This window comes from Salminus brasiliensis, chromosome 22 (genome assembly GCF_030463535.1).
Source record: "Salminus brasiliensis chromosome 22, fSalBra1.hap2, whole genome shotgun sequence".
NCBI classification, from domain to species: domain Eukaryota; kingdom Metazoa; phylum Chordata; class Actinopteri; order Characiformes; family Bryconidae; genus Salminus; species Salminus brasiliensis.
This window is the reverse complement of record NC_132899.1, coordinates 19,682,339-19,708,440: the sequence shown is the minus strand read 5'-3', so window position 1 is coordinate 19,708,440 and position 26,102 is coordinate 19,682,339. Positions and strand designations below refer to the sequence as shown.

General features: G+C 41.2%; 2 protein-coding genes across 2 annotated transcripts; both read left to right on the top strand.

Annotated features, from left to right (window-relative positions):
* Window positions 1-3,227: 3,227 nt before the first annotated feature.
* Window positions 3,228-8,398, top strand: tmem106a (transmembrane protein 106A). Its single transcript, XM_072667128.1, has 8 exons — window positions 3,228-3,381; window positions 4,197-4,372; window positions 4,469-4,532; window positions 4,910-5,063; window positions 5,364-5,504; window positions 6,294-6,337; window positions 6,957-7,010; window positions 7,905-8,398. Exons 2-8 carry the CDS (start codon window positions 4,249-4,251, stop codon window positions 8,020-8,022), a joined length of 699 nt encoding a protein of 232 aa, XP_072523229.1. The 5' UTR covers window positions 3,228-3,381; window positions 4,197-4,248; the 3' UTR covers window positions 8,023-8,398.
* A 6,471-nt stretch (window positions 8,399-14,869) lies between these two features.
* Window positions 14,870-17,980, top strand: arl4d (ADP-ribosylation factor-like 4D). Its single transcript, XM_072666940.1, has 2 exons — window positions 14,870-15,005; window positions 15,970-17,980. Exon 2 carries the CDS (start codon window positions 16,101-16,103, stop codon window positions 16,701-16,703), a length of 603 nt encoding a protein of 200 aa, XP_072523041.1. The 5' UTR covers window positions 14,870-15,005; window positions 15,970-16,100; the 3' UTR covers window positions 16,704-17,980.
* Window positions 17,981-26,102: the final 8,122 nt, after the last annotated feature.

Genomic DNA, 26,102 nt, shown 5'->3' with positions numbered 1-26,102 from the left:
AATGCTGCAGTGGAAAAACAAAGGTAAAATAGAAATGTTAAGTGGTATTATGAGTATGAGTACATGTACATGTACATGAGTATGACAAGGCCACAATCCTGAGTTTGAGTTCTGTGGATAGAACCGTATTATTACGTTTGACCACAGCAAATAGAGTTGTAATATAGAGTTTGGCTACTGATAAAACTGTAAGATGGTTAAGCCACTTCTGATGGAGCAGTGCTGTGTGGTGTGGGTTCTACAGATTGTATAACTGAGCTAAACAATTCTGATAAAGCAGTTTTACAGATTGTATAATTGGGTTCAGACACTTCTGATAAAGCAGTACTACAGAGTGTGGGGTCTACAGATTGTATAATTGGGTTCAGACACTTCTGATAAAGCAGTACTACAGAGTGTGGGGTCTACAGATTGTATAATTGGGTTCAGACACTTCTGATAAAGCAGTACTACAGAGTGTGGGTCTACAGATTGTATAATTGGGTTCTTCTGATGGAGCAGTGCTACAGAGTGTGGGTCTACAGATTGTATAACTGGGTTCAGACACTTCTGATAAAGCAGTACTACAGAGTGTGGGTCTACAGATTGTATAACTGGGTTCAGACACTTCTGATAAAGCAGTACTACAGAGTGTGGGTCTACAGATTGTATAATTGGGTTCTTCTGATGGAGCAGTGCTACAGAGTGTGGGTCTACAGATTGTATAATTGGGTTCAGACACTTCTGATGGAGCAGTACTACAGAGTGTGGGTCTACAGATTGTATAATTGGGTTCAGACACTTCTGATGGAGCAGTACTACAGAGTGTGGGTCTACAGATTGTATACTTGGGTTCAGACACTTCTGATGGAGCAGTACTAGAGTGTGGGTCTACAGATTGTATAATTGGGTTCAGACACTTCTGATGGAGCAGTACTACAGAGTGTGGGTCTACAGATTGTATAACTGGGTTCAGACACTTCTGATAAAGCAGTACTACAGAGTGTGGGTCTACAGATTGTATACTTGGGTTCAGACACTTCTGATGGGGCAGTTCTTCAGAGTGTGGGTTCTCCAGATTGTATAATTGGGTTCAGACACTTCTGATGGGGCAGTACTACAGAGTGTGGATTGTCCAGATTGTATAACTGGGTTCAGACACTTCTGATAAAGCAGTACTACAGAGTGTGGGGTCTACAGATTGTATAATTGGGTTCTTCTGATGGAGCAGTGCTACAGAGTGTGGGTCTACAGATTGTATAATTGGGTTCAGACACTTCTGATGGAGCAGTACTACAGAGTGTGGGTCTACAGATTGTATAATTGGGTTCAGACACTTCTGATGGAGCAGTACTACAGAGTGTGGGTCTACAGATTGTATAACTGGGTTCAGACACTTCTGATAAAGCAGTACTACAGAGTGTGGGTCTACAGATTGTATAATTGGGTTCTTCTGATGGAGCAGTACTAGAGTGTGGGTCTACAGATTGTATAATTGGGTTCAGACACTTCTGATGGAGCAGTACTACAGAGTGTGGGTCTACAGATTGTATAACTGGGTTCAGACACTTCTGATAAAGCAGTACTACAGAGTGTGGGTCTACAGATTGTATACTTGGGTTCAGACACTTCTGATGGGGCAGTTCTTCAGAGTGTGGGTTCTCCAGATTGTATAATTGGGTTCAGACACTTCTGATGGGGCAGTACTACAGAGTGTGGGTTGTCCAGATTGTATAATTGGGTTCAGACACTTCTGATGGAGCAGTGCTACAGAGTGTGGGTCTACAGATTGTATAATTGGGTTCAGACACTTCTGATAAAGCAGTACTACAGAGTGTGGGTCTACAGATTGTATAATTGGGTTCTTCTGATGGAGCAGTGCTACAGAGTGTGGGTTGTCCAGATTGTATAACTGGGTTCAGACACTTCTGATGGAGCAGTGCTACAGAGTGTGGGTTGTCCAGATTGTATAACTGGGTTCAGACACTTCTGATGGAGCAGTGCTACAGAGTGTGGGTCTACAGATTGTATAACTGGGTTCAGACACTTCTGATGGAGCAGTGCTACAGAGTGTGGGTCTACAGATTGTATAATTGGGTTCAGACACTTCTGATAAAGCAGTACTACAGAGTGTGGGGTCTACAGATTGTATAATTGGGTTCTTCTGATGGAGCAGTGCTACAGAGTGTGGGTTGTCCAGATTGTATAACTGGGTTTTGACACTTCTGATGGAGCAGTACTACAGAGTGTGGGTTGTCCAGATTGTATACTTGGGTTCAGACACTTCTGATGGAGCAGTACTACAGAGTGTGGGTCTACAGATTGTATAATTGGGTTCAGACACTTCTGATAAAGCAGTACTACAGAGTGTGGGTCTACAGATTGTATACTTGGGTTCAGACACTTCTGATGGGGCAGTTCTTCAGAGTGTGGGTTCTCCAGATTGTATAATTGGGTTCAGACACTTCTGATGGGGCAGTACTACAGAGTGTGGGTTGTCCAGATTGTATAATTGGGTTCAGACACTTCTGATGGAGCAGTGCTACAGAGTGTGGGTCTACAGATTGTATAATTGGGTTCAGACACTTCTGATAAAGCAGTACTACAGAGTGTGGGTCTACAGATTGTATAATTGGGTTCTTCTGATGGAGCAGTGCTACAGAGTGTGGGTTGTCCAGATTGTATAACTGGGTTCAGACACTTCTGATGGAGCAGTGCTACAGAGTGTGGGTCTACAGATTGTATAACTGGGTTCAGACACTTCTGATGGAGCAGTGCTACAGAGTGTGGGTCTACAGATTGTATAATTGGGTTCAGACACTTCTGATAAAGCAGTACTACAGAGTGTGGGGTCTACAGATTGTATAATTGGGTTCTTCTGATGGAGCAGTGCTACAGAGTGTGGGTTGTCCAGATTGTATAACTGGGTTCAGACACTTCTGATGGAGCAGTGCTACAGAGTGTGGGTCTACAGATTGTATAACTGGGTTCAGACACTTCTGATGGAGCAGTGCTACAGAGTGTGGGTCTACAGATTGTATACTTGGGTTCAGACACTTCTGATGTGGCAGTTCTTCAGAGTGTGGGTTCTCCAGATTGTATAATTTGGTTCAGACACTTCTGATGGGGCAGTACTACAGAGTGTGGGTTGTCCAGATTGTATAACTGAGTTTGGCCTCGGCTGACAGCTGTAATACCGAGTCTGGCCGCTGCGCGGCAGCAAACCGCGCACAGTCATTAGTGAACTGCAAAAGAAGGAAGTGATTGCGCACTCCAGTCCATGCGCTGGGAAAGAAAGCGAGGTTATTTGTGTTTGGCCTGTTAAGAAAAATCAGAATTTGTTCACAAATGTGACTAAAATTAAAGCTGGATCTTATGGGATTGGGCCGCAATGATGTCACGGTAGGTGGAAAACTTTTGTGCGCATGTGAATTTCATCTGTGAATCCTGAAGTTACATATTACATTAGCTAAGGCTTTGTTTAATGCTTTTAAAAACACTGACATGTTCAAAACCTTCAGCGAATGATTGTCTGAGTTGGTGAAAACTGTGCCGGGTAGGTTCCGGCCTGTCTGTCTGTCTGTGCGAAGCTTTACGATGACAAATAAACAAACCTGCTGGCGAGGAAATGCTCAGCGGGCTGGAGACGTTTGACCGACAGGAGTCAGTTTTCTGACGGACTTCTTTACTCAGACTGCGTTAAAACTGGTCTGTGATTACACTGAAACTGGAATCACACACTTTGGGTGATTTCTTGGGAACTGAAACCTCTAGCTTTGTAATACTCAGTAATTCAGCAGTGCATCAGTGCAAGTCTATATAATCAGTCATATAAACAGGCCAATGTATGTTAACCCCAAGTTGCCAAATATTGGGCCTGTCTGAAACCTGTTTAACCCTGTAGTGTTGGTTTAATATGTGAGAATCTGACAACTTAATGCCTTTCTCTTAGTCTAAACTCAGTGATCCAGTCAAATAACCCGCCACATCCATGTTGTGTAATCTGAGGATAAAAAAAAAAAAATCTCCCACCTACTCCCACTATGCTATTAAACTTTAGAATTTGACCCATCCAGTGCTCGTGGTCATTTTACAGTTGGTTGATGGCTAAATTATTATATTGCATGACTAGAAAGCGTGTCACCAGGAAGTGTATAGGCTTGGTGGCTTACTTTCTGTAGATAAACCCTTCTCAGTTCAGTTCTCTCTTTGTGTAGACTGGTGCTTTCTGAGTTATGATGAAAGAAGCCAGTCAGTACAGTTGTCATCATGAACCAAAACAAAGACAAAGGGAAGCGGAGGCTCTCCAAGTGGCTGGACTATGGCACAATCAACGGAGAGGGCGAGTGGGACCTGTGCCCTACCTGCCAAGGGACAGGACGGATACCTAGAGGTACATCTCCTCCTACTGTCTCTTTTCACAATGCAAAACAATGCTACATTATCGTAGTAATGCACTGTCTCATACTTCTACATGTAATCTCTTTAGGTCAGGAGGCTCAACTGGTAGCAGTTATTCCATGCAGTGACCAAAGGCTGAAGCCCCGTCACACGTGAGTGTCTCATGATGACCTGCAATTTCAGGCTTTAAACCATTTCACTGAATTGCACAATTACAGTGCACTCAAACGTAAATCCATAACAGGAGGATAAAAAGCTTTAGCACGTCAGATCAGCAGAGGTGAAATAAAGCTCATTATGTAAGGTACACAATGTTGGTTTATGTAATGGTTTATGTTTCATAGTTTCAGTTTTATACATAATCTGGACGAGTTGTTTATGTATATAATGCAGCATCATACACTGGTAAATGATCCCATGAATACAAATCAAAATGTTGTCTTAGACAGGTAAATATGGCAGTAGCACATATTTACTGCTGGACAAATAATAATAATCATATTAATAAGAATGTTTCATGTTCTTACAGGAAGCTGTATGTGAGCATATCAGTTTTTTTGTGTCTCCTGACCTGTTCCCTGATCCTCTTCTTCCTGTTCCCTCGGAGTGTGGAGGTGTCCCCTATGACCCTCCAGTCCTCTATGGTCTATTTCACACCCAATAATGTTGAGATGATCATCACAGTAAGTGATTTCACATAGTTACCTATGTCAGGATGTACACACTGTACAAACCTCCACTTTTAGCAAAATGAGGTGTATAAAATGTAATTCTTCATCATTTTGGGAAGAAAAACATTAGTTCTTATTTTGGATTACAGCTTAGTATTGGATGCTCCATCTTACAAAAATGAACCTGTATTCTTTGCATTCAGTTTAAATCCAGTGCGGATTTTGAGTTTTGGGCTTTTCAGAATCCTGTGCAGTTTTGCAGTGTAAGCTCTTTTTGACTGACAGTGTGTGTGTTTGTCATCCACTCTGTAGAACAAACTAAACCTCAGCAATCAAAACTTTGTCTCAATCCAAGTTCATGATCTTGATCTGCAAGCCCTTATTTATGAGACAGTGGTTGGGAAAAACAAGACCGCCAATGTGACTTCGATCCTCCCACGCTCTGAGAAAACGGTGAGTCATAAAAGGTCAGGTTTATTTATTGATTTATTTTTAAAAATATGGAAATATGGAACCAGTTACAAAATGGGGAAAAAGGTATGAAAACACAAATTGCAGCTAAACATGTGCACTGAGTTACCAGTTTTTGGCAGTGCCTACCTTGTACTTACACTTGTGTTCAGCTCAGCGGTTCAGCTATCAGTGGTCAGTTTCTGACCACAGGACCACTGTTGTTTGGATGTGTTTGGCTGTGACATTGAGGTGTGCTTGATAGCACCCATACCAGTACAACAGTACCATGTTTGATGTTGTTGATGTTTGTTTGTTATTTGTTGCCAAGAATGGTTCATCGTCCAAATAATTTTGGATCCTATGGTGGTCTGTTTCCATTGCTGAGTGTGGTCAAGGGGGGCTGATTGATTGATTGATTGATTGCACAGTAAAAAAAAAAAAAATTAACTAAAGGTAAACATAACTAAACATACCAAATGCACATGCATTGGGGATATGGTACCTGGTGATGAACAATGAGTACACGTGCAAGCAGGCATGATATTGAAATAGGATGCCACTAAAGTTACAGAATAGGATCTGAGGTGCATAAAAGTCTCCAACGCTGTGCAGACTCAATAAATGCAAAGTTCCAAACCTCCTGTTAGAGAAGCAAAGTAGGGGCCAGCTCCATATTAATGCCTATGGGTTTAGAATGGCGTGTCATAGCTCCTATAGATGTAATGTGAAGCTTTCCCAATACTTCTGTCCATATAGTGTACATATGTCCTTTTCTTTTATCTTCTGCAGTTGACTGTTGTGACTACAATCCACATTGTTGATCCTGGCCTAAAGTAAGTAAAATATTGTGTCTGTCCTGCAAAAACCTTGTATCTACAAAATGGCGACTTCACACCACTTTCAGTGGTAGTCAGTGGTAGTCAGTTTAAAAGTTTTTTAAAAGTAATTATGAGCTGTTTCTATTGGTCAATTCAGTTTTAATACAATGTAAAGAACAACTGCAACTTCAAATTCTGTCAAAAGCATAAAGGGGTATACATTTTCTTTGCATGACTGTGACCATATACAAAAGATTCTCATTATTTGTTTGCTCCTATAGAAGTTTTTAACAGTAGATGTTTTATTCATTTTCTTTTTGTTCTATTTGACTATAGACAGTTGTCAGTAGAGCCTCTCTTCTTGCTCAGCACCACTCACATCAGTGCACCAAAAGCTACTCTAAACATAATACCCTCGATTTCAAAATAAACAATCATTTTGTCCATATATTATACAGCCCTATACTTTTTGTCTGGTCTGTTGACTATTTCATGAACTACAAGCAAAGATCACTGAGAACAGTTGCTGAAACTCAGATTTTGTGTTTACATTCTAAAACAATAGTCTTACAGGTAGAATTTGCAATGTTAACATTTGATAATGATGTTACTAAAATGTGCGCTGTTTACACAGTACTTACTGCAAGTCAACTTCCATCCGGATTCACACCTTGTTTTTGCATTTGCAGTAAGTATCAGTTTCCTCTTCGTGCACATATACAGTAATCACTGTCAGAACAAGACATTGTGTTTCCAAAATGGCAACCAAATTCCAAAGCGCTGCTTCGGTTCATGATAATTGTTTATGAAATATAAAAGAAAGCAGGCATTTTCAGATGATAAAAATAGTATCCTCTAAAAAAAGCAAAGTACAAACAGGTTTTGTTTTAACATATTTTAACTATAAATAGTGTCATACACAGTTCATTCATTTGTACATTTGTACTACATCCATCCAAGTGTGGGCACTCTGGTCCAATGACATGGTCTGTTGATTTTCTATGTGTAAATACGTTCTCATCCACTACAGAGAAGACACTTATTATAATTTTACTGCACAGAAATTGAAACTGTGCTTGAAGATGGAAAGAAAATGCCTTAGATTTTACATATTTCTGCAGAAGATTTGTATTTTTCACTTATAAAATCCACTTCTGAACATGTAAACTTTTACGGATGACTGCAGCTGTGTGTATGTGATTGTGTAGATCAGTGTTTCTCAACCTGCACATGTTTGCGTTTTCCCTGCTCCCAATACACCTGATTCAACTAATCAGCTCCCTAACAAGCCCTTTCAGAGTCGCAGGGGATGTGTTAAATCGGGGAATCCACTAAAATGTGCAGGGCAGATTGCCTTCAGGACCAGGGTTGAGAAACACTGGAGAATATCATAGCTGTTGTACCAAAACTTTGCATTTCTAAAATGATATCTTTATAAGAGAAGAACATTTTAACTTTAATGTCTTGTTTTCTTCATGAAATGTAATACTTATCATTTTGGGCTACAACACAGTTCTTATAATTTTGTGGGGAAGACACATAAAAGCATAAGTCATGTGATCCTGTTCTCTAATCTCCACAGAATGACTATTAAGGTGTCGTACCTGTCCCATGCAGAACAGCTGTCTACGGATACCTATGAGTACATTGATTGTGGAACAAACTCCACAGTTCCTCATACCTTTCCACAGCTTCACTGACATGCTATAAAAGAAAGCCTTCTGCATACCAAACCAAAGGAAGGACTGAACACAAATACCAAAAACAGTACAAGCATTTACAATGTATCTTATGTCTCTGGTCTTTCCTGTTTTAATCAGTCTTATACTCTGCAGCTCATTAATGGTTCAGGATAGATTCGGTTTCCTCTCTTAACTCTTAACTGGACTGCTGACTGTCTTTATGCTTCACAAGTTAAGTATCAGCTTAGAGAAAGTGCCTGCTGCCTGTTGCACATGTCCGTGAACAGGGTATGTTCTGTCTTAATAGTTTTACTCCTAAATATGAAGTCAAACTGTTGTTTATGTTGATTTATTTTTGCACTTTACAATAAATTGTGTCTTTAAGTAACTTTCAGTGCATAGTTCTTTGTAGTTTTTTTTTTAACCCACAGTAACTTAAATAAATAAAAAAACCCACCAGATGCATCCACCATTCCTGTTTACATTTTTAAGTAGACTCATAGGACGGTTTGTGGTTAAATTCCTTTTATTTATTATGATGTTGTTTACAGTGTCATTTTCATATGCAATGTGAAAGGAGCAACTGCAGCATGTACGTTGGGCTGTGGAGCTGCAGTAAGATCTGTAGCCCTCATCTTCACCATTGCTGGGAATACTGTGTAGACTGAAACAAAGTGTAAAGTATGTGTTAGGAAATGTTTTTGTTTTCATATTAACAATATAAGAACGTTTAGAGGAAAGTTTAGAAGAGATTTTACTGGATAAATGATCTATGAAGAACACAACAACAACAAAAAAAAACAAACATGCATACATGCATCATTTCTTATCTAATACTTAAACTTCCTAATACTTCCTAAGATTGTCATGTAAGGATTACACCTTTTGGGAGAGTTCCTGTATATATTTTAGACTGCTCTGATACAAATGTTGTGCTTCATGTCCAAACACACTCTTCTTTGTAAAGAATGGAAGTTCGGCTGTTACACTGCAGCTAGATTGTTTGTGAACCCTTACATTTATTTATTTATTTACCCAACATTGTTGGAAAAAATCATGTGAATCTTTGCTTTCAATAACTGGTGTGACCGCATTTAGCAGCAACTTACTTCATGGTATTTTAGTAACTGGTCAGCTATCCTGCACCAAAGGCTGGAGGGATTTTGGTCCATTGCTGCTTCAACACAATGACACTGGTGGGCTTCCAGAAAAGAACTGCAATTTTTAGCCCTTTCCACTACATTCTATCGTGCTGAGGTCTAGACTTATGATTTGGCCCCTCCAATATGTTTAATTTCTTATGCTTTTACTATTTCTTCCTTGGGTTGCTGTTTTGACTACTTACTGATTAAGTGTCAGTTCAGCACGGGTAGATAGCATGACATTCTTCTGAAGATACAACCCAGAATTCATATATCCATCAATAGTGGCAAGCTGTATTTGACCTGAGGCAGCAAAGCAGCCCCAAACCATGATACTGATGATACTGCCACCGCCATGCTTAACAGTTTTGATTATCTACTCATTTAAGAATACATACAATTTCATACAGTTCTATTTAGAATTAATTTATCTTCCAATAGTCTTTTGGCTTATTCACTTGGTGCTGAGCAAATGTTAGATAGGAAGCAGTGTTCCTTTTTTAAAAGTAGTGATTTCCTTCTTGCCATCCTGCCATGCACACAATTCTTGTTCAGTGTGTGCTTGATGGTGGACTCATGAACACTGACATGACTCTTTTGAATGCAAAAGAGGACTGTATGCTAGTTCTTACCCTGGCATTCTGTGTAATAGTAATATCATGTATAGTTATATATTTATTTGCAATGAGTGATATTTGCAGGACGTCCACAACGATTTCTTATGGGAATTTCCACCATCTGCCTTATACTAGATGGCCAAACCATTTAGAAATGGCTTTGCAACCTTTTTCCAGTCTGGTGAGCTTTAATAGCTCTTTCCCAGAGGAATCTCCTTTAAATAAGGAATGGTACACTATCATAAACCTGTGTTTTGAAGACCACACTGGAATAGTGACGACCTAAACTTTATTCCTTAAAAGGAATGCTATTCTTGCACTAATCATTTTCATTTCAGGTTATTCAGAGGTTTACTTGAAATAAATCACAAAACAAATACTCCTCTTTAGAACTAACATCCATTACAATAACAATAAACTCTCAAATCGTAATTACAAACACAATTATCAACATATTTGCGTCCCTGGAACATAAATTGGATCTGATATGGCTTACAAAAACCCCCAATAGCAACCTGGGAGGTTACATTTCTCATGCTGCCAAGTAACATATGGGCAAAGTCAAGCCTGTCCAAAAGGCTCCATTTCTACTGGACAGCCCTAACTCTGGGGTTAAGATACCCAGCTTTACTGATAAATCATGCTTTGTGAAATACCCCCTTGCTGCCCTGAAAGTGGCAAGCAAAAGTAACACACTCACTGTGTATCGGTTTTCAATCTTGCCGCTATATTGCTCTCTCCTTTCAAGTTGACAGCGGCAGAGGATCTTCTTATCAATCACTGCGGGTATGAAAACATCAGCATACTGAAATGCTTTTATTCATTTGGATTTTTACTGTGTATTGTAAATCTGTGCATGGTCACCTGATGAGAGAAGCTGTGCTTGTTTGAGCATACTTGAGAAGCCAAACCAGACTAGTTTTAAAGAAAGGGTGCTCTACAGTAGAGGTCGACCAATATATCGCTCTGCTGATATATCGGGCCGATATTTGCCATTTTTTAATATATGGGCATCAGCCAATATCCGATTTAAAGTCAGGCATGTCCACGGGTACCCCCATGTTGCTGGTGTGCTGCTGCCGCATGTGGAGGACCCCAGGCCAAAACTTTTGGAAGATAACAGCAACAACCATCCTTGTAGATAAAGGTAAGGCCTAAATTGTAATATTTCAGAGTTCTATGGCCATGTATTTACTATATGTTACTAGTAAACTATGAAGTGTTGCTTCACACACATAATAGTTTTTTTTTTTATTTATAAAGATGGTTCAAGTCAGTGTTCAATAAAAGAGGATGTTAAGTTCTGAAAGGTTGTGCATCCACTGGTTGTTATTAGTGTGACGTTTTAGCATGCAAATAGGCAGAAAACTTCTAGATATCGGCCAAAAAAATTGGCACCACATATCGGCCATAGCCTGACCCTGACCTCTAAACATCAGCATCGGTAATCGAAAAATCTGTTTCGGTCGATCTCTTCTCTATAGTACTGAGCAAAAATCAGAGACCACCCCTGTATTTATTGGATTTCTGGTCAAAAGTGCCATTGTGTATGTTAGGTAAGTAAGCATGTTAATTTTCAGTGTCCGGCAGAAAATGGTCATACATGTCCCTCAACTATGCTTTACCTTTTGCAGAATCAAAGAGTCATTACTTGTGTATGCGACCTGGGAGAACAATATGCTACAAAGGGTTCTTTGACTAATGCCAGGGATGGACCGCTTTTGGCTTCATTAAGAACCATGTTTGTAAAAGAGATGCGTGTGTAGAACTTTCAAAGGTTTAAAGAGCCTTTACCTGATGTAAAAGTTCCTCACATTCACAAACCTTCAAACAACACAAAGAAATCTACAAACTTTTTTTATGGAACCACTAATAGTTCTTCAATGCATTGCTTAAAGAAACTATTTTAAGCGTGTATACAAAGTGAATATATGAAGCGCTTTCAAACTGAAGAGCACCAGTCATGTTACAGCTTTCACTAAACTCCGCCCCCCTGAGTCAATAATAATCAAGCGCCACATGTGCAGTAGAACACTGAAACCTGACACCTGAGATGTGGAGTAAGGTTCTATGGATGACATGGATGATATCTGAGATATTAATACTTAATGTACAGTAAGTACAAAAACAATTGCCACTGGCTTCCCTGCACTCGCATTTGAACAAGTGACTGTAATGTAAATCAGTTATTTTTTACATGGTGTCAAAATGTCAAGATGGACCAAGAAAAATGCTCCTAAATAAGTTGCTATTTGAAGATAGATGAAACAGTGACGATGCTGACAGTGATTGTTGCCGCTTCATGGGTTCTACAAAATATCAATGCTGACAAGTCTAAATCTTTCACTGAAGCAATGGAGTACTCTACATCAGGCAATACCCTCTGGAGGACATCTAGACTTCAAGCATACTGTTGGGTTTAAGATGTACTTATAAAACCAATGAGCTACTGATGTTCTTAGAACAATGGACTGGCCACCCCAGAATATAACTGCTTTGTGTAAATGTCCATTAAAGATATGTCTTCTGTTTTTTTTTAACACTAAAACTGTACTTAACGATCATTTCGACCAGAAATGAAAATAAATTAAAAAAGTGGTGTCTGACAGCCTATGGCAAACCCATAAACGACCACTTGGATGTCTACAGTTTGCCTTCAGCAGCAGGGTAAATATATATATATATATATATATATATGGCTAAGAAAGCCAAACAACAATTAGAAACCATACCCGTTCTAGTGTTCGAACTCAGTGCATAACATACCCAGAGGTTCACCGGACACTGTGGGTGTTACAGGTGTCTCATTCTGGCCCTCCACCATGGTCCTTTGCGTCTGTCTGTCTGCCTACAGCACCACCAAAATCAGAGGGCACCATGTACATCAAATACAAACATGTGGCATGTGCTTTTCCACAGGGCAGTTGACACAACAGCAACACATGCAACATTAATGAGACAAAGGATGGCATGAGCTCCAGAGACCAAATCTGCCCTGAATTAAACACATACGCTCGCTGTGAGACCCTGCTTAGTTTTGCTGGCCATCCTGCGGTCCAACACATTCTGGCGACGGCGGGCCTCCCAGTGCATTGCTGACATCTTACACCGCCTGGTGAAGGACCTGAGAGGGAGATGGATTTATGTGACTATTCAGCGGAACGTAACATGAGAGTCTCCATTTCCTGACTAAAGTAATTCAAGCTCAAATGCTGAGAGGTGTCCTTTGTTATTGCACACATGTTAGGAAAAACCCCACTGAACGGATTTATTAGCTGCTTATGAATGCATGCTCTCTTAATGCTCTTAATGCAGGACGTTCAGACGGTTACTAAACAAAGTTTTGGCAAACTACTGAACATTAAGTAAACAACTAAATGCAGTAACATTAAGTCTGGTAATGGTAGAAAAAACTACTGCACTGAAGTGCTTGTAAGAGTGTGTAAGTTTTCATTATTACAAACACCTGCGACAGATGGACACTCCAAACAAACAGCACTATTATCTGTATTGGACTCACCAGCTTCAGCCCTTTGAAGAGTCTGCGCACGCCAATGGCCACATTGACCCTACTCTGCGGGAGTTTGACGGCTCGCGCGTTTCTTAGCAACGCCCTGAAACAACAAGAGGACAGAAGCCCAAGCCAAAGGCAACGTGCTTGTGACATCACAATGCCAGTTACTGCGTCATAAACAAAAACTGCCACTGGCTTCCATGGGGCATTTATCCAACACTTCAAACAACATCTTTTACATTTCAGTAGCTGATATTTGGAAAACAAAGATTTCCCATTTTTTACATAATATAAATCTATATTGTGCCCTAATGTCGAGATGAATGAACAAATGGAAATGCTTCAAAATAAAAAAAGTAGTTAGGTTAAGACATTAAGTTAAGACGGGGTTTCCCTTCTCCTGTAAAGTTGCTATTTGAAGCTGGATGAAACAACATCAGTGCTGACAGTGTTTGCGGTCGCTTTATGGGTTATGGGTATGGGTAAGCCCAAGCTTTGTGTTTAGGCTAGATCGGTGGGTTTCAAGAGTGATCACAGCCTTGCAAAGTTTCATCTGCCCCAGCACACTTGATCCAGCTCATGAATAGCCTGATAAATAGCAATTAGTCGAGATAGAGAGCAGGTGTGGATCAGGTGTGTTGGCGAGGGAATAGAATAGAAATCATAAGAAGAAGTTGGTCCTCAGGACTTAAAAAACACTGGGCTGAAAAAACACCAATATTTCCCCCAAATCTACGTGTAGAATGACGTATTCCATGATATCTGCCTACGAAAGATGCAGGCTGCAGTTGCCCTCCTGTTATGTAACTCCTGACAGTAAACACTGCTGAAGAACTGCTGATCTGGAGACAGTGTATGCATTTTACATAACACTCACTCAGATCTGTGGGAGCTGATGGGACCTGATGTTAGATAACTCCTTACTTTGAGATTCTTCATAAACATGAGGAGGAGATGTCATCTAATTGTCAGATTGCTCCTCTGACGAGTGCTGGTGTGTTTTGTATACTCTCGTACAAGTAAGGCTCTTCAGTGGTGGTTCAGTAAAGGCAATGGTTCTGTACTGTTATACGAGAAGCCTCCTTTTAAGAGTCAAAGAATATTTTTGGAAGCTTAAATTGCGTGCTTTTAAATAAAAAAAAACACCAAACTGTGTTCTTCTGTTGCAACGAGTTGAAGAACCACCTATAATCCTTTTAGTTTGCCTTCTGTGTGAAGCTGCTTACATTTATCGGCTAGTTTCGTTTTCCCAAAAAGCCATTTCTCCCCTAATCACACTAATCGGCCACCAGATGGCGCTGCAAGGGCGCACATGGCCCTCTCCACCCGTCCTCAGACAGACGCCGTGTTCCACGCCAGGTCTGGACCGTGTTGTCTGCTAGCCAATCCGAACGCAGCACGGGAACAATTCCAACCAATCCTAGCGCAGAATACGCAGGAGGGGGTACTAGTAGCCAATCATAGATCAAACGAGGCGGGCTCTGTCGGAATACGGGTGGTCAATGAAATGACGCCGTTGCGCCGGGAGAAGTGAAGCGTGCTGGTGACGTCACATGCAGGTTGTTGTTGGATGTAGCGCGCGTGCCTCCTTCCTATTGCCTTCTATCGGGGAGAGCGGCAGCACGGTGGACTCGGCGGACACGGCGGACACGGAAAATGACGATCGTTTGGAGACGAAGAGTCAACTGGACGTTATCGTTTGCCCTTCACGGCATAAAAGTCCATTAGGTAAGTAGTTTTGAGCCGCTGTGATTTTCAGTGTCTCTTCTATAGGTGTCCTGTAATGGAGCACTGCGCGTGTCCCGTTTTCAGATTATACTGAATGCACTTTTTTCGACAGCTTCGTGATGTGTGTGTGTGTGTGTGTGTGTGTGTGTGTGTGTGTGTCAGGGGCTTCAGGGCTTTTTTAGTACACGGAGGATGGTTCAAAAAACTTCAGCTAGTCTATCAGGCTATCCCATATAGCTACTGAGTACTGACCAAGCAGAGGCTATTTTCTAATCCACTAGCTAGTATTACTTACCAGTATCTCCCTCGCAGGACAAGACTAATTAACATTTTAAAAGAATAGCCTACTTTTATTAATTTGAGCTTTGTACATGTCATTATTTGAGGATATAATGTTACTTTCCCTGTTCCTTTTTAAATAAACAACAAGTCTTTGTCGTTTGTAGACAAAAGTAAGTGTAAGTCATGGATAAACAAGGCCTACTCATTGAATTTATCCCACAGACAGCATTAACGTGGCGTGTAGATTGCTGTAAGAAATCTATTTCTGCTCAGCAGTCTTAAGAGGATTAGGCATGGAGAACCCTCACCACCCAGTTACAGTCTGAGAATTACACCGCCGCTCTTAGAATGACCTGTATTCCTTTCGTTGTTTTTTTCCCAGACGCCTTAGTGTACTGATAGAGTCAATCTGTGATCCAGGACCCTTCATTTTAATGGCTATTCCACAAACCCACGTACTGCGACTGACGTACAGCAGTCAGGACGTTGTTCTGTGAACTGTAGAAGTGCTAGTGGGTTCTTGTGCTCTCCTGGTTCTAAAATAAGAAAGCAGAAATCATGTCCAATTGATTTTTATCCCAGAGGAGGCTGATTAAAGGGGCAACCCCTCTAGCTGAGCACTGTTACTGCTGTCTCTTAGGCATCTTTGATAGTAACCAGCTGTTGTGTTTGCTTTGATTAGGCTCAACCCTGTGGTCTCATTGCCCCTCCGTCTGCCTGCAGTACCTTTGAAGTAGGTGCAAATGCCAAACACTTAAAACAGCACAGACGAGCCTGCTGCCTCTCACAGGAGAGTGAGAAAACCAGATTGCCATGGGAAACCAACTGACTGAGATTGCCCCCAACACACCCTTCCTGCCTAACTTCCAGTCTCTCCATGTGGTGGTCATCGGGCTGGACTCTGCTGGCAAGACGTCCCTTCTCTACAGACTCAAGCTGAAGGAGTTTGTCAAGACCATTCCGACCAAGGGCTTCAACACGGAGAAGATCAAAGTGCCGGTGGGCAACGGCCGAGCCATCACTTTCCAGGTGTGGGACGTTGGCGGTCAGGATAAGCTGCGGCCCTTGTGGAAGTCGTACACACGGCGTACAGACGGCATGGTCTTTGTGGTGGACTCCACTGAAGCCGAACGCATGGAGGAGGCCAAGGTGGAGCTGCATAAAATCACGCGCACGTCAGAGAACCAGGGTGTGCCAGTGCTAGTGTTGGCCAACAAACAGGATCTTCCGGTTGCGCTGGCTGTCAGCGAGGTGGAGAAAGTCCTGGCAGTGCACGAACTGAGCGCCAACACCCTTCATCATGTACAAGGCTGTAGCGCAGTGGATGGCCAAGGCCTTCAGCCAGGCCTGGAGAAACTGTATGAGATGATCCTTAAAAGGAAAAAGATGGTGAGGCACAGCAAGAAAAAGAGATGAGCGTCTTCAGGGCCCTTTCAAGACGCGGCTTTCTCACTAGAACCTCCATAATGGACTTTGTGTTATTGTAGGATTTTTTTCGCCGGTGAATCTCTGAACAAAGGAATCGTTCCAGATGGCCACGGGGTCAGGAGAAAATGGATTTGACCTTTATGTGTCACACAGTATTGAATTGCTTCTTCCATACTTAGTATTTGCTGTGCAGCTGCCCTTTGTGTCTGAGGAATATGTGATAGATCTGATAGGCTGTAGTATCAACAGAATCCAAGCCTACGGAAACCTATGCCTTTTGTTCATGTGGTTCCTCCAGTATAAGGGAAGAGACTGAAAAGGAGGACCATTGCTTGGCACCACTTTGCTTTTCTTGCAGCAGCACCTCACGAAAGCCTTTGATTTCAGTTTTCCTAGACCGATTGTCCGTGCGATATAATAAGAGGCTATATAAATGTTAATGTTAAGCTAGTAGTGGAGTTAACGTTTGAACCCGGAACCTATATTCACACTTCTAAGGTCAAGTTTTAGTTGGGAAACCTGATTGTTTCTACGCACTGTACATAGTTTTTTGTATTGCTAAGGAATGAATAAATTATAGATGACTTTGACACAAATAATGCCTAAAAGCCACCTCTTATCTTGAAAATCTATATATTTATGTGGAAAAATGCCTAATTGATCTTCTAGCAAGGAGGAATTTTAGGAGATGAGTTTCAGTGTGCGAAAATACCAATATGGCTATCCTATCCAGAGGCAGTCCAGTGAGACCTGATCCTCCTTCTTGCAGATGGTTTTGTTGGGGAGCCAGTAGGCCTCTTGTTATTCAGAGGTGTCATATGTATCAGAGCTTCGCTGCCTTCAGCTAGGAATTCTACCTTATTTAACATGTCTTCTAGATTAGATATACATACGCTGTCCTTGGGTGATGAAACATTAAACCAAAACAGCAGTCGTCACAGATCTATTTATAGATGCAGTGCTTGTGGTGATGTCACTGTTGGCCCATCAGCATGTTCCAAGAGAATGCTTCATCTGGCGAGGAAAGGAGGTTCGGTGCCACTTTGTGTCCAGCTGGAGACACTGAGAAACTGAAGACTAAATATTAAACTTATGCTGAATTTTGATGCAATCATTTTGTTACACTATATGAAGTTTGTGAGGGTTTATGTAGCGATTTACACAACCGTTTTTCAAACTCACTTTATCCCTTAGATATCCCATTAAACAGGCAGAATCATTGCTATGGAAAACAGTATGTAGTTTGTATATGTTTATAATTTTAGACTGCCTTGAGCTCTTGTTGTAAACAGTGTTTAAGGTCATGTTTTTGGGCCAACATGCTGTACCTTTCTGACGCTATAGGTCTGAGCTAACTTACAGCTAACAAGTTTAATTTAGTCATTTTTGCATGTGCAAGATATGTGATTTGCTTTTGTTCCAAGTAGCTGCATTGGTGCTGCAGACTAGGGTTAAATTGCCTTTTTGGCTCCAAGCAGACCCCGTTACATCAATAAGAGTCCTTTGGTTGCTCTAAATAAGAGTGTCAGCCAAATGCCATGTATTTTAAGTGTGTATTGTACCTCACTGAAAAAGCCATCCAGACAGGAGCACTCCGTATAACTTCATCGCAAATAGGCGGAGCTAAACTACTGTAGATTGAATGGATTGGTTTTTGTGACGTCTCACAAACACTGAATTCAGGCAAAGTCAGGCAAAAGCCTTGTATCTCTACTTTTGAATGAACTGAATGTGACAGTTGTTCTTTACACTGTCTCCAAATCTCATGATGAATGGACCAATAGAGATTTTCCGAAAATGACTTCCATCGGAAGTTAAGATGTTTTTTCCTTCTCCTGTAAAGTTGGCATTTTGGAGATTTTGAGGTTTTTGCTGTTATGGTTATTCATATTCTTGCTGGAAAATGAATATAGGGATAAATATCTAAACATGCCTTGATGCCTGAAAGATCAGGACATGATTAGCTTTTTATGGGTGAGATGTTACTGTGTTCCGGTTCATTGTCTATCAGTGTTACAGCAAATGGTGTGAGCCCCAACCCCCCACCAGAGCACAGTGAGACACCAAATCCATTTACTATACTCTCAACTTCCCAGTGTGGCAGCTGCTTCAGGCCTGATTGGATTAATTAGTAATGTGGTTTTGGGCTAAGCCAAACTGCACTGAGGAAATAAAGCAAGATTGATTTATTGGAGCAGGATTTTGGTAAGGTTATGGAGGTAATGTCAAGGGACCTCTTGGACCAGCAAAAGGATGAAATGTGACTTGCCAGATGGATTATTTTTTTTCTCCAGTTAATGTCTAAAGATAATTACAAATGCATTCACAAACTGTCTTGAGTCATCAGCTACCATTTTAATGACATACAGGTGTTTTGTACAACGCTCTACAGAAACAGTGTTTTAAAAAAATCCTGGGAATCAGGAAGAATAAATGAACACAGCTGACCACAGTTTGTACCACTGCAGCATCACATCTGTCTATACCCAATACTCATCAGCTTGGCTGAAAGGGACACCACCATCCGCTGCTAAGGGCTAATGATTTTATTGATTGCTGCAGTCTTTACTCAGCCTTCGACATTGATAATTCTCCTCAATCATTGTGACCTCTGGCTGTCAGTAGGATTTGTGAAGAGAATAGAAATGCAAAGCTAAATGACTGCGCTAGACCTGTAAACAATGGCATTTCACCTAACCAGTTCTCTCAATGTTATCTGAAGAATGCAGGATAAGAAGCAGGGCACCCTGCTGAGCTGCCTAATTAAGAAGAGGCACTGTACTCTCAAGCTGAAAACACAGTCTTCCTTCTTTCACCCTGAGAATCCAAGCTTGTACCTAATATCAAACATACATTTGACTTATTATTGCTGTATAACACTTGTATTTCCAGAGTGGTTGCAGTATAGGAAAATGGAAAAGGGTTAATGTAACAAGATGTTATTACAGGTTATTGTAGACTATTACTATTCATTAAAAAATGCTCACAGATTTTTAAAGATGCCTTAGAATGGCAAACTACATTTAATTTGTCATTGTTAAAAATGAGAACTCGCAGACCATGAATAGCAAATGCTTTTGTGTCCTCCTTCAAAAGAAAACCTGGCACAAGCAAAACAGTGGTAGAAAACAGGCCAATTCCAAAAGCCAAGCCGTTTTTGTGGCAGTCTTGACTATATTGACTATATTTACTCTCCCAAAATGTACATGAACCCAGCCTACAAGCAAAAGCCCAAGTAGAAAACACTCTGGAAACTTTGGGAGAATATTGTGTTGTTGATACTGCAAAGCACACATGACCTCCAGCCTCTGCTAGTTAAGAGAATATGGGTTGCTAGACATACTAGGCCTTGCGATCAAGGTTGTGTCCATGATGAAGTGAGGATGAGCAAATGGTGATCTGCGCTAGGCTAAAAGCTAACATTGGCCAAGTGACTTTTATCATTTATCTTTAACATCCACTTCTTTGAAAACAAACTGGACTACCTCACCTGACTACCAACTTAGCTAACATATCCATGTGGGGCCTGTATGGGCAGCCCGGCTGGGATCCAGAAAGTTTTGTCCTCGGGTTCCACGTTGGCCTCACATATGGATGCCCACCAGGGTCAGTGATGGGACCAGGAAGGATTAAATGTGGGCCCCATCTAGGTTGTACACTGCATACGGGTCCTGTATGGGTCCCATGTGAGATTACCGTGGGCTGTAACAATGGGGCCCATTTGTGAAGCCAACTGGGTCCCAGTAAAAAAACAAGTACAAACCTGCTCAGAGCCCATGCCCACCTGGAACCCACCTAGCCTAGCCCACATTTCACTCAAGTGAGCCCCACATGAGCATGTTGGCTGGGAAAGTGGAGTTAAACACATTTCAAAAGGGAAAGCAATTTTTTCCCCCTAGTAAGACTCGATAAAGCCAAACTAGGGAAAGCGAGTGGGGAGTAAAAGCTAACCAACTGCAAACTTTTCAGCTTGTTAACAGCATATCTTACAGAGAAGACAAAAACATTATCTCAGGAATTTCATAAGACTCAGTGCAACAGTGTTACAGTGTTAAACCTATGCTATAATATGTGAGAACCCACCTACTACCTAAAATATTCTATAAATGCATTCTTTGGCATCTTAAACTGAGGTAAAAACAAGGATAAATACAGAATAAGAGTTTCGATATGTCATTGTGATACTGCAATTCTAGCATATTTTTCAGGACACTGTTCCAAACAAGTCATACTTCATAACAACTTCAAACAAGAGCCGTGAAGTTATGTAACAATAGGCACTCCAAAATGCTCTCAGTCGTTCCTGCTCCCCCAGGTCAGTCTAGCGCGATGAGAAGGGTTAAGCTGAGATGAGAGGAACTATTGGTAGAACACTAATGTACTAAAAGAGCCCTGGGGAGTATTTCCACTCATACACACCCAGCCTGACCTAGGCTGTCCAGCATCTAACATGGAACGCCCAGCAATCTGACCATTATAAACGTTGTATAAACACTTTCCAGACACGTTAGCCATGGAATTTTAACAGCACAGCTGATAACTTTGACTAATTACTATACAGCGAGGGCTTTGTGTATTAGCAGCGGGAGCTGGAATGCCTGTGAAGCTTTCGCACTTCTGCCTCAGTGCAGGGATGGAAGTACGGTGGCAGGAAAACGGGCCAGATGAAAAAAACAAACAAACACTACACTGATAGGTGCAGTCATTTTCGCCGAACAAAATAAACTTCATTGGATGAGGTAGAACCAAAACAGGACTCCAGAGAATATCTCCTCTGATGTTTCACACCTTCTCTGCAATTGCATTTTAGTGGAATTAGTTGGCACTATCATGATGACTGGAAAGAAAACAAGAGAGGAAGAGCCTGAGGGATTATGTAGGATTAAGGTAGGGAATCACAAGCTGTCAGGTGCAGCCTTCAAATCGAGTTACATGTGAACAAGAGTGGGTTCCCCTGGCATTCCCAGCCCTCTTGTCAGTATGCTTTGGTTTTGCTTCATCATACAGTGAAGAGCCTCATAATATCATAACGACATGCCCTTCTTCATAGGTGTCCATCACAACTCCCATTTTTTTTTATAATGGTTTCAACTGGAAAAGTTATCAAGTAATGTTTTTGCTAAAACATAACATGAGAATCAGTTTAAGATTACAGAAGACAAGAGCATCAGAAACCACAATTCCAGGATGCAGTCCTGGCTTTATTCAGGCTACAATTTACCACATTAAAAAGAGCACATGAGTAGTAGGGAGACCCCTTCTGTAGAATAGCCAGTTACTAAGTCAAAATGGCCTAGACGTTTTAATTTATCACCGGAGCAACTGTGAGCTTGTAACCATGGGTGACCTCTAAAAGCTCTCCAAGAGCTTTTAATTGCCTTTGTGGCTCTGTGTGCATTTCATGTGGGGTGACAGAGGGGACAGAGGAGGACACAGGCAGTGCAGGTAAATTCTGAAAACTGCACCAAGCACATACAAAAGGTTCTTGATCCTGGAGAAAATTAACCATGCAAAAGAACCCTTTTCATTTAAATGATTTATTGGGTTACCATGTTTCTATGTGTGACCCCTGCCTGGACAAAAGAACCCTCAAAGGAAACTCCCCTTCAGAGTGCACAACGAGCTCTATGAAGCCAAGCTGACTGTGATTTGCTTTATTGTGGTGGGTGCTGGTTTTATATTCAGAATACCATCAAAAACTGAAGGCCTCCAGATGTTTCTGCTGGAAGTAGTCAGGCTCTGCCTTTCTGACTTCATGTGTGTAATGAAGGTTCTGAGTGTGGGTGAGGTCAGCGTGTTATCGTGCAGCATGCGATGTCACAAGGCAGGGATTTGTCTACCCAGCATTATTTTCCCTAGGCCCATAAAGCTGCCAAGGCTGCTAAAATGGGAGTTTGGTCTGGGGGGCTGGGGATGGACGGAGAAGGGCAATCAGTGAGAGTCCCAGAGCCAGATAGCGTGGGTCATAAATCTGTGTGTTTATTCAAAGTGTTTTCCTGAGGAGCACACTGCAGTGCAGTCTTACACTCCCTGGAGGCCCAGGACAACACCCTGATCCAGTAGCGCCATGCTAGCCAGGACATGCTGGCCGACACAGCCAAGCTGTGAAAAGGCTTTCCTTAGAGCTTTAACAATGAGGTGGTGCTTAAAAGTGTTTGAGGAGAATCGTTCTTCAAATCAAATACATGGTTTTCTGCTCTGATGAGGGGAGATGCCTTGTGGAGAAGTGTTTGTGTTAAGGGCTCATGATTCAACATTTCTTCATGAACATAATGAAGCAAATCTCAAAAACAAAGAGCTCATTTGCTGTTAAATGCAGTATTTATTCTTTGATTGTTGTTAAAATAATGTGAACAATAGTCTTAGGGCATGTCCTATAAATGAATCGGGACCTTTGGAACTATGGCTGGAGCTCAAATGCGCTCACCATCCAGCTAATTGTTGTGCACTACTTCTTACTATTTCACTATTTGAATATACTATTTACTATATAATATAATATATGATATACTATATACTATTTAAAATTTCTCTGTTTGAATATTTACTTGCGTGTTTATTTGTTGGTTATCTGTAAACAAGAATTGCAGTAAAGTCTTTTTCAGTGGAGAACAAAAGTGTGTGGTACAACCACCAGCAAAACTGAACATTTTAAACAGCCATAATTGAATAGTAAAAGGCATGGCAGGGCTGTTTTTCCTACAGGGTGTCAGTCGCACAGCCAAAACAGCCGAAAAGAAACATTTTCAAAGAAATAATGTGCTTGCTTACATTATACACATCAGGGTCTGCACTGCAGATATTATGTTACATTTTAGGTTTCCCTGTTAAATAGTTCTACAAAGAAACAAAGAAACAATGTTCTGTAATGGCACCTATACAACTTCATGGGGTGCTGTGTTTAGAACACAGTAGCACAGTGGTAAAAACACAGGATCATCTTGTTGATGATCCTGCATCTTGTTTGAAAAAAATAGCTAATACTTGGTCTGTTCAAATTTGCCCAAGACTGCCCTGGTCCTAATCCACTGGGTCAAATTGTGACATCCTTAGTACATAGTCTTTTACATGGTAAAAAACATATTCTCTTTGATGGAAACCCACTTAAATATGGCTCTGTAAAGAACTGTCTAAAACTTGATTTCATGTAGCATCAAGAAGTGTTCTGCTATTATAAGTATTAATCTTTTTTGGTCTTGTATAGATTATTTATCGTATGTAGATTATATATATACAATATATGTATCATATAGTTCATAACTGTATCGTTCATTAGCACAGTTCAACACTGTGTAGCTCACTACCATTAGATATGAGCGATGGGTTTTGAAGAATTGTCTTGTACTATATCCTTATTGTGAGCTGATCTCTAAGCCTTGTGACAAGGCCAGAAGCTTGGTAGAGATGGATGAATACACCATAAATAGGAATTCCCATGATAATGCCAATGTTTTGCACTGTAATTGAATTGTTCCTACCCCTCACCGCCCCCCACCCCAACCCTCCTGAGGATTCTGCCTTGTATCTTCAGGTTCTATAAAAATAGAACATTTGGCAGGTTTGTGTGTTTTGACTTTACCTCACATTCAAACCAGCAGGCTTTTTTAAGGGCCTTTGTTTGTTGCTGTCCTTGCGGTGCATGTTTAAGCCCATGCCCACTCTCTGACGAGCCCAGGCAGGCGTAATGTTTTTCATTTGTGTTGCTTTGCAGTCATACTCTACCACATCTCGTGATCTCATGCCAGGATTATCCAGCACCCCATCTGCCCCATCATCTCTGGGAGTTGTGCTGGGGGTGGATTAATGCACCGTCGTGGATATGAGATGCTTCCCAATCCCTAAGCTTAGTCAGAGCCTTGCCCTGGAAATGCTTGCCAGCTGATTCCAGCTGATTTGCCACTATTTTTAAACATTTTGTTGCTGTTGTTGAGGAGGAGGAGCCAGAAATGTGGAATGAAAACACCAAGCACGGCATCACCACCAACCTCAAACAGGACTGAGGATCACTGGGGTACAGGGGAATTGTGGCGTAGGCTAGGATGAATTTTTCATGAATGCTTTAAAAGATAAAGACAGATAAAGACACTCTTCTGCACAAGGATCTGTGCGTTCACTAGAGACAGAGTCATTTTAATGAGCGTACAATTGTAAATCCTGCAAAAGCTCTAGGACCAGTATTGGCTTCATTAAGGTAATGACACCAACTCGATTTTGGCTGGGGGGCCATAAAATTGAGAATCCTCTGACTCAGCAGATCCTAAGAAGCCTTAATGAGGTAAACGCATTAAAGCTTAGCGTAGCTTTCCACTTAGCCACACACCCACTGTGCCGATAAACAAAGAACACCTCAGCTGCGCTCTATGAAAACCCAATTACACTTTTAAAAATGAAGACACATTAAGGATTAATGATAAATGGTTCTTGGTTTGGACATACAGTTGTAGGGAGAATAAATATTACATTGTTTGGGGGTTCCTCAAAGATTCTTCACACTGACAGATCTCATTTACCAAACTGATTTTTCAAAGAACTATTTATTTAAAGGTCCTTTAGGGAGCTAGAAGTTGTTCTTTTAAGACATTGCTCCAAAGAGAGTATACACGCTTTAAAGCTACATGATCTTTATGTACATCTTCTTTAATGCAAAGAAAATGGTCTAAACTCTCAAAGAACCATTTGTATGCATAAATGTTTGCTTTTTATGTTTTTTTTTTCTATGTGATGGAACACCGGTTATAGGTTATATGGTTCTTTATACATGGTTCTATATATTACCAACAATGGTTCTGCTATCAAAGAATATCAAACAACACATCTTACTTCAGCATTCAGACAGATGACATTATCTTAATATGATTTAGCTTTTAACAGATTTGACCTAAGTGACTGTAATGACAGTGTAACTGAGTTACCTTGGAGTGCAACACAATCTGCTAATTGGAGGTTCAAGTGAAGTGTGTGGAGTACTATGAGGTTAGCTTTGCAGAAAAACAAGGACTCCATTTCTTGAAGATGAAAAGAATCTATTACTCCACTCATACACTGCCTGCCCACACTCAGGGCACTATCTCTCTCTCTCTCTCTAGGCACTGTTTATGATCAGATAGTAGAGCAGTTTTTAGTGTGGGTGGGTGATCTCTTGTTCTTCTCCATTGCTCTCAGCAGAATGCTCCATGTGGATGAATATGAGCCTCTGTAGGAGGGTGGAACATCCCTCTCTGGCAGCCCATCCCATCCACCCATGCAGTGAGTGCCCTGGCTTTGCAGGCTCACTGTACGCTGTATCAAATCTGCCTTTATTGCTCAACCAGCCATGGGGATGGCTAAGTGGGGCCATGTTGAGAGAGAGTGTAATGCACGTGTGAAGCCAAGGCCACGTGAGCACGA

Excerpts from the sequence above, each read along its gene's own strand:
- tmem106a (XM_072667128.1), top strand. The coding sequence starts at position 4,249 with ATGAACCAAAACAAAGACAAAGGGAAGCGGAGGCTCTCCAAGTGGCTG. Across the intron at positions 4,373-4,468 it reads GACAGGACGGATACCTAGAG|GTCAGGAGGCTCAACTGGTA; the intron begins GTACATCTCCTC and ends TAATCTCTTTAG. Across the intron at positions 5,064-5,363 it reads ATGTTGAGATGATCATCACA|AACAAACTAAACCTCAGCAA; the intron begins GTAAGTGATTTC and ends TCCACTCTGTAG.
- arl4d (XM_072666940.1), top strand. The coding sequence starts at position 16,101 with ATGGGAAACCAACTGACTGAGATTGCCCCCAACACACCCTTCCTGCCT.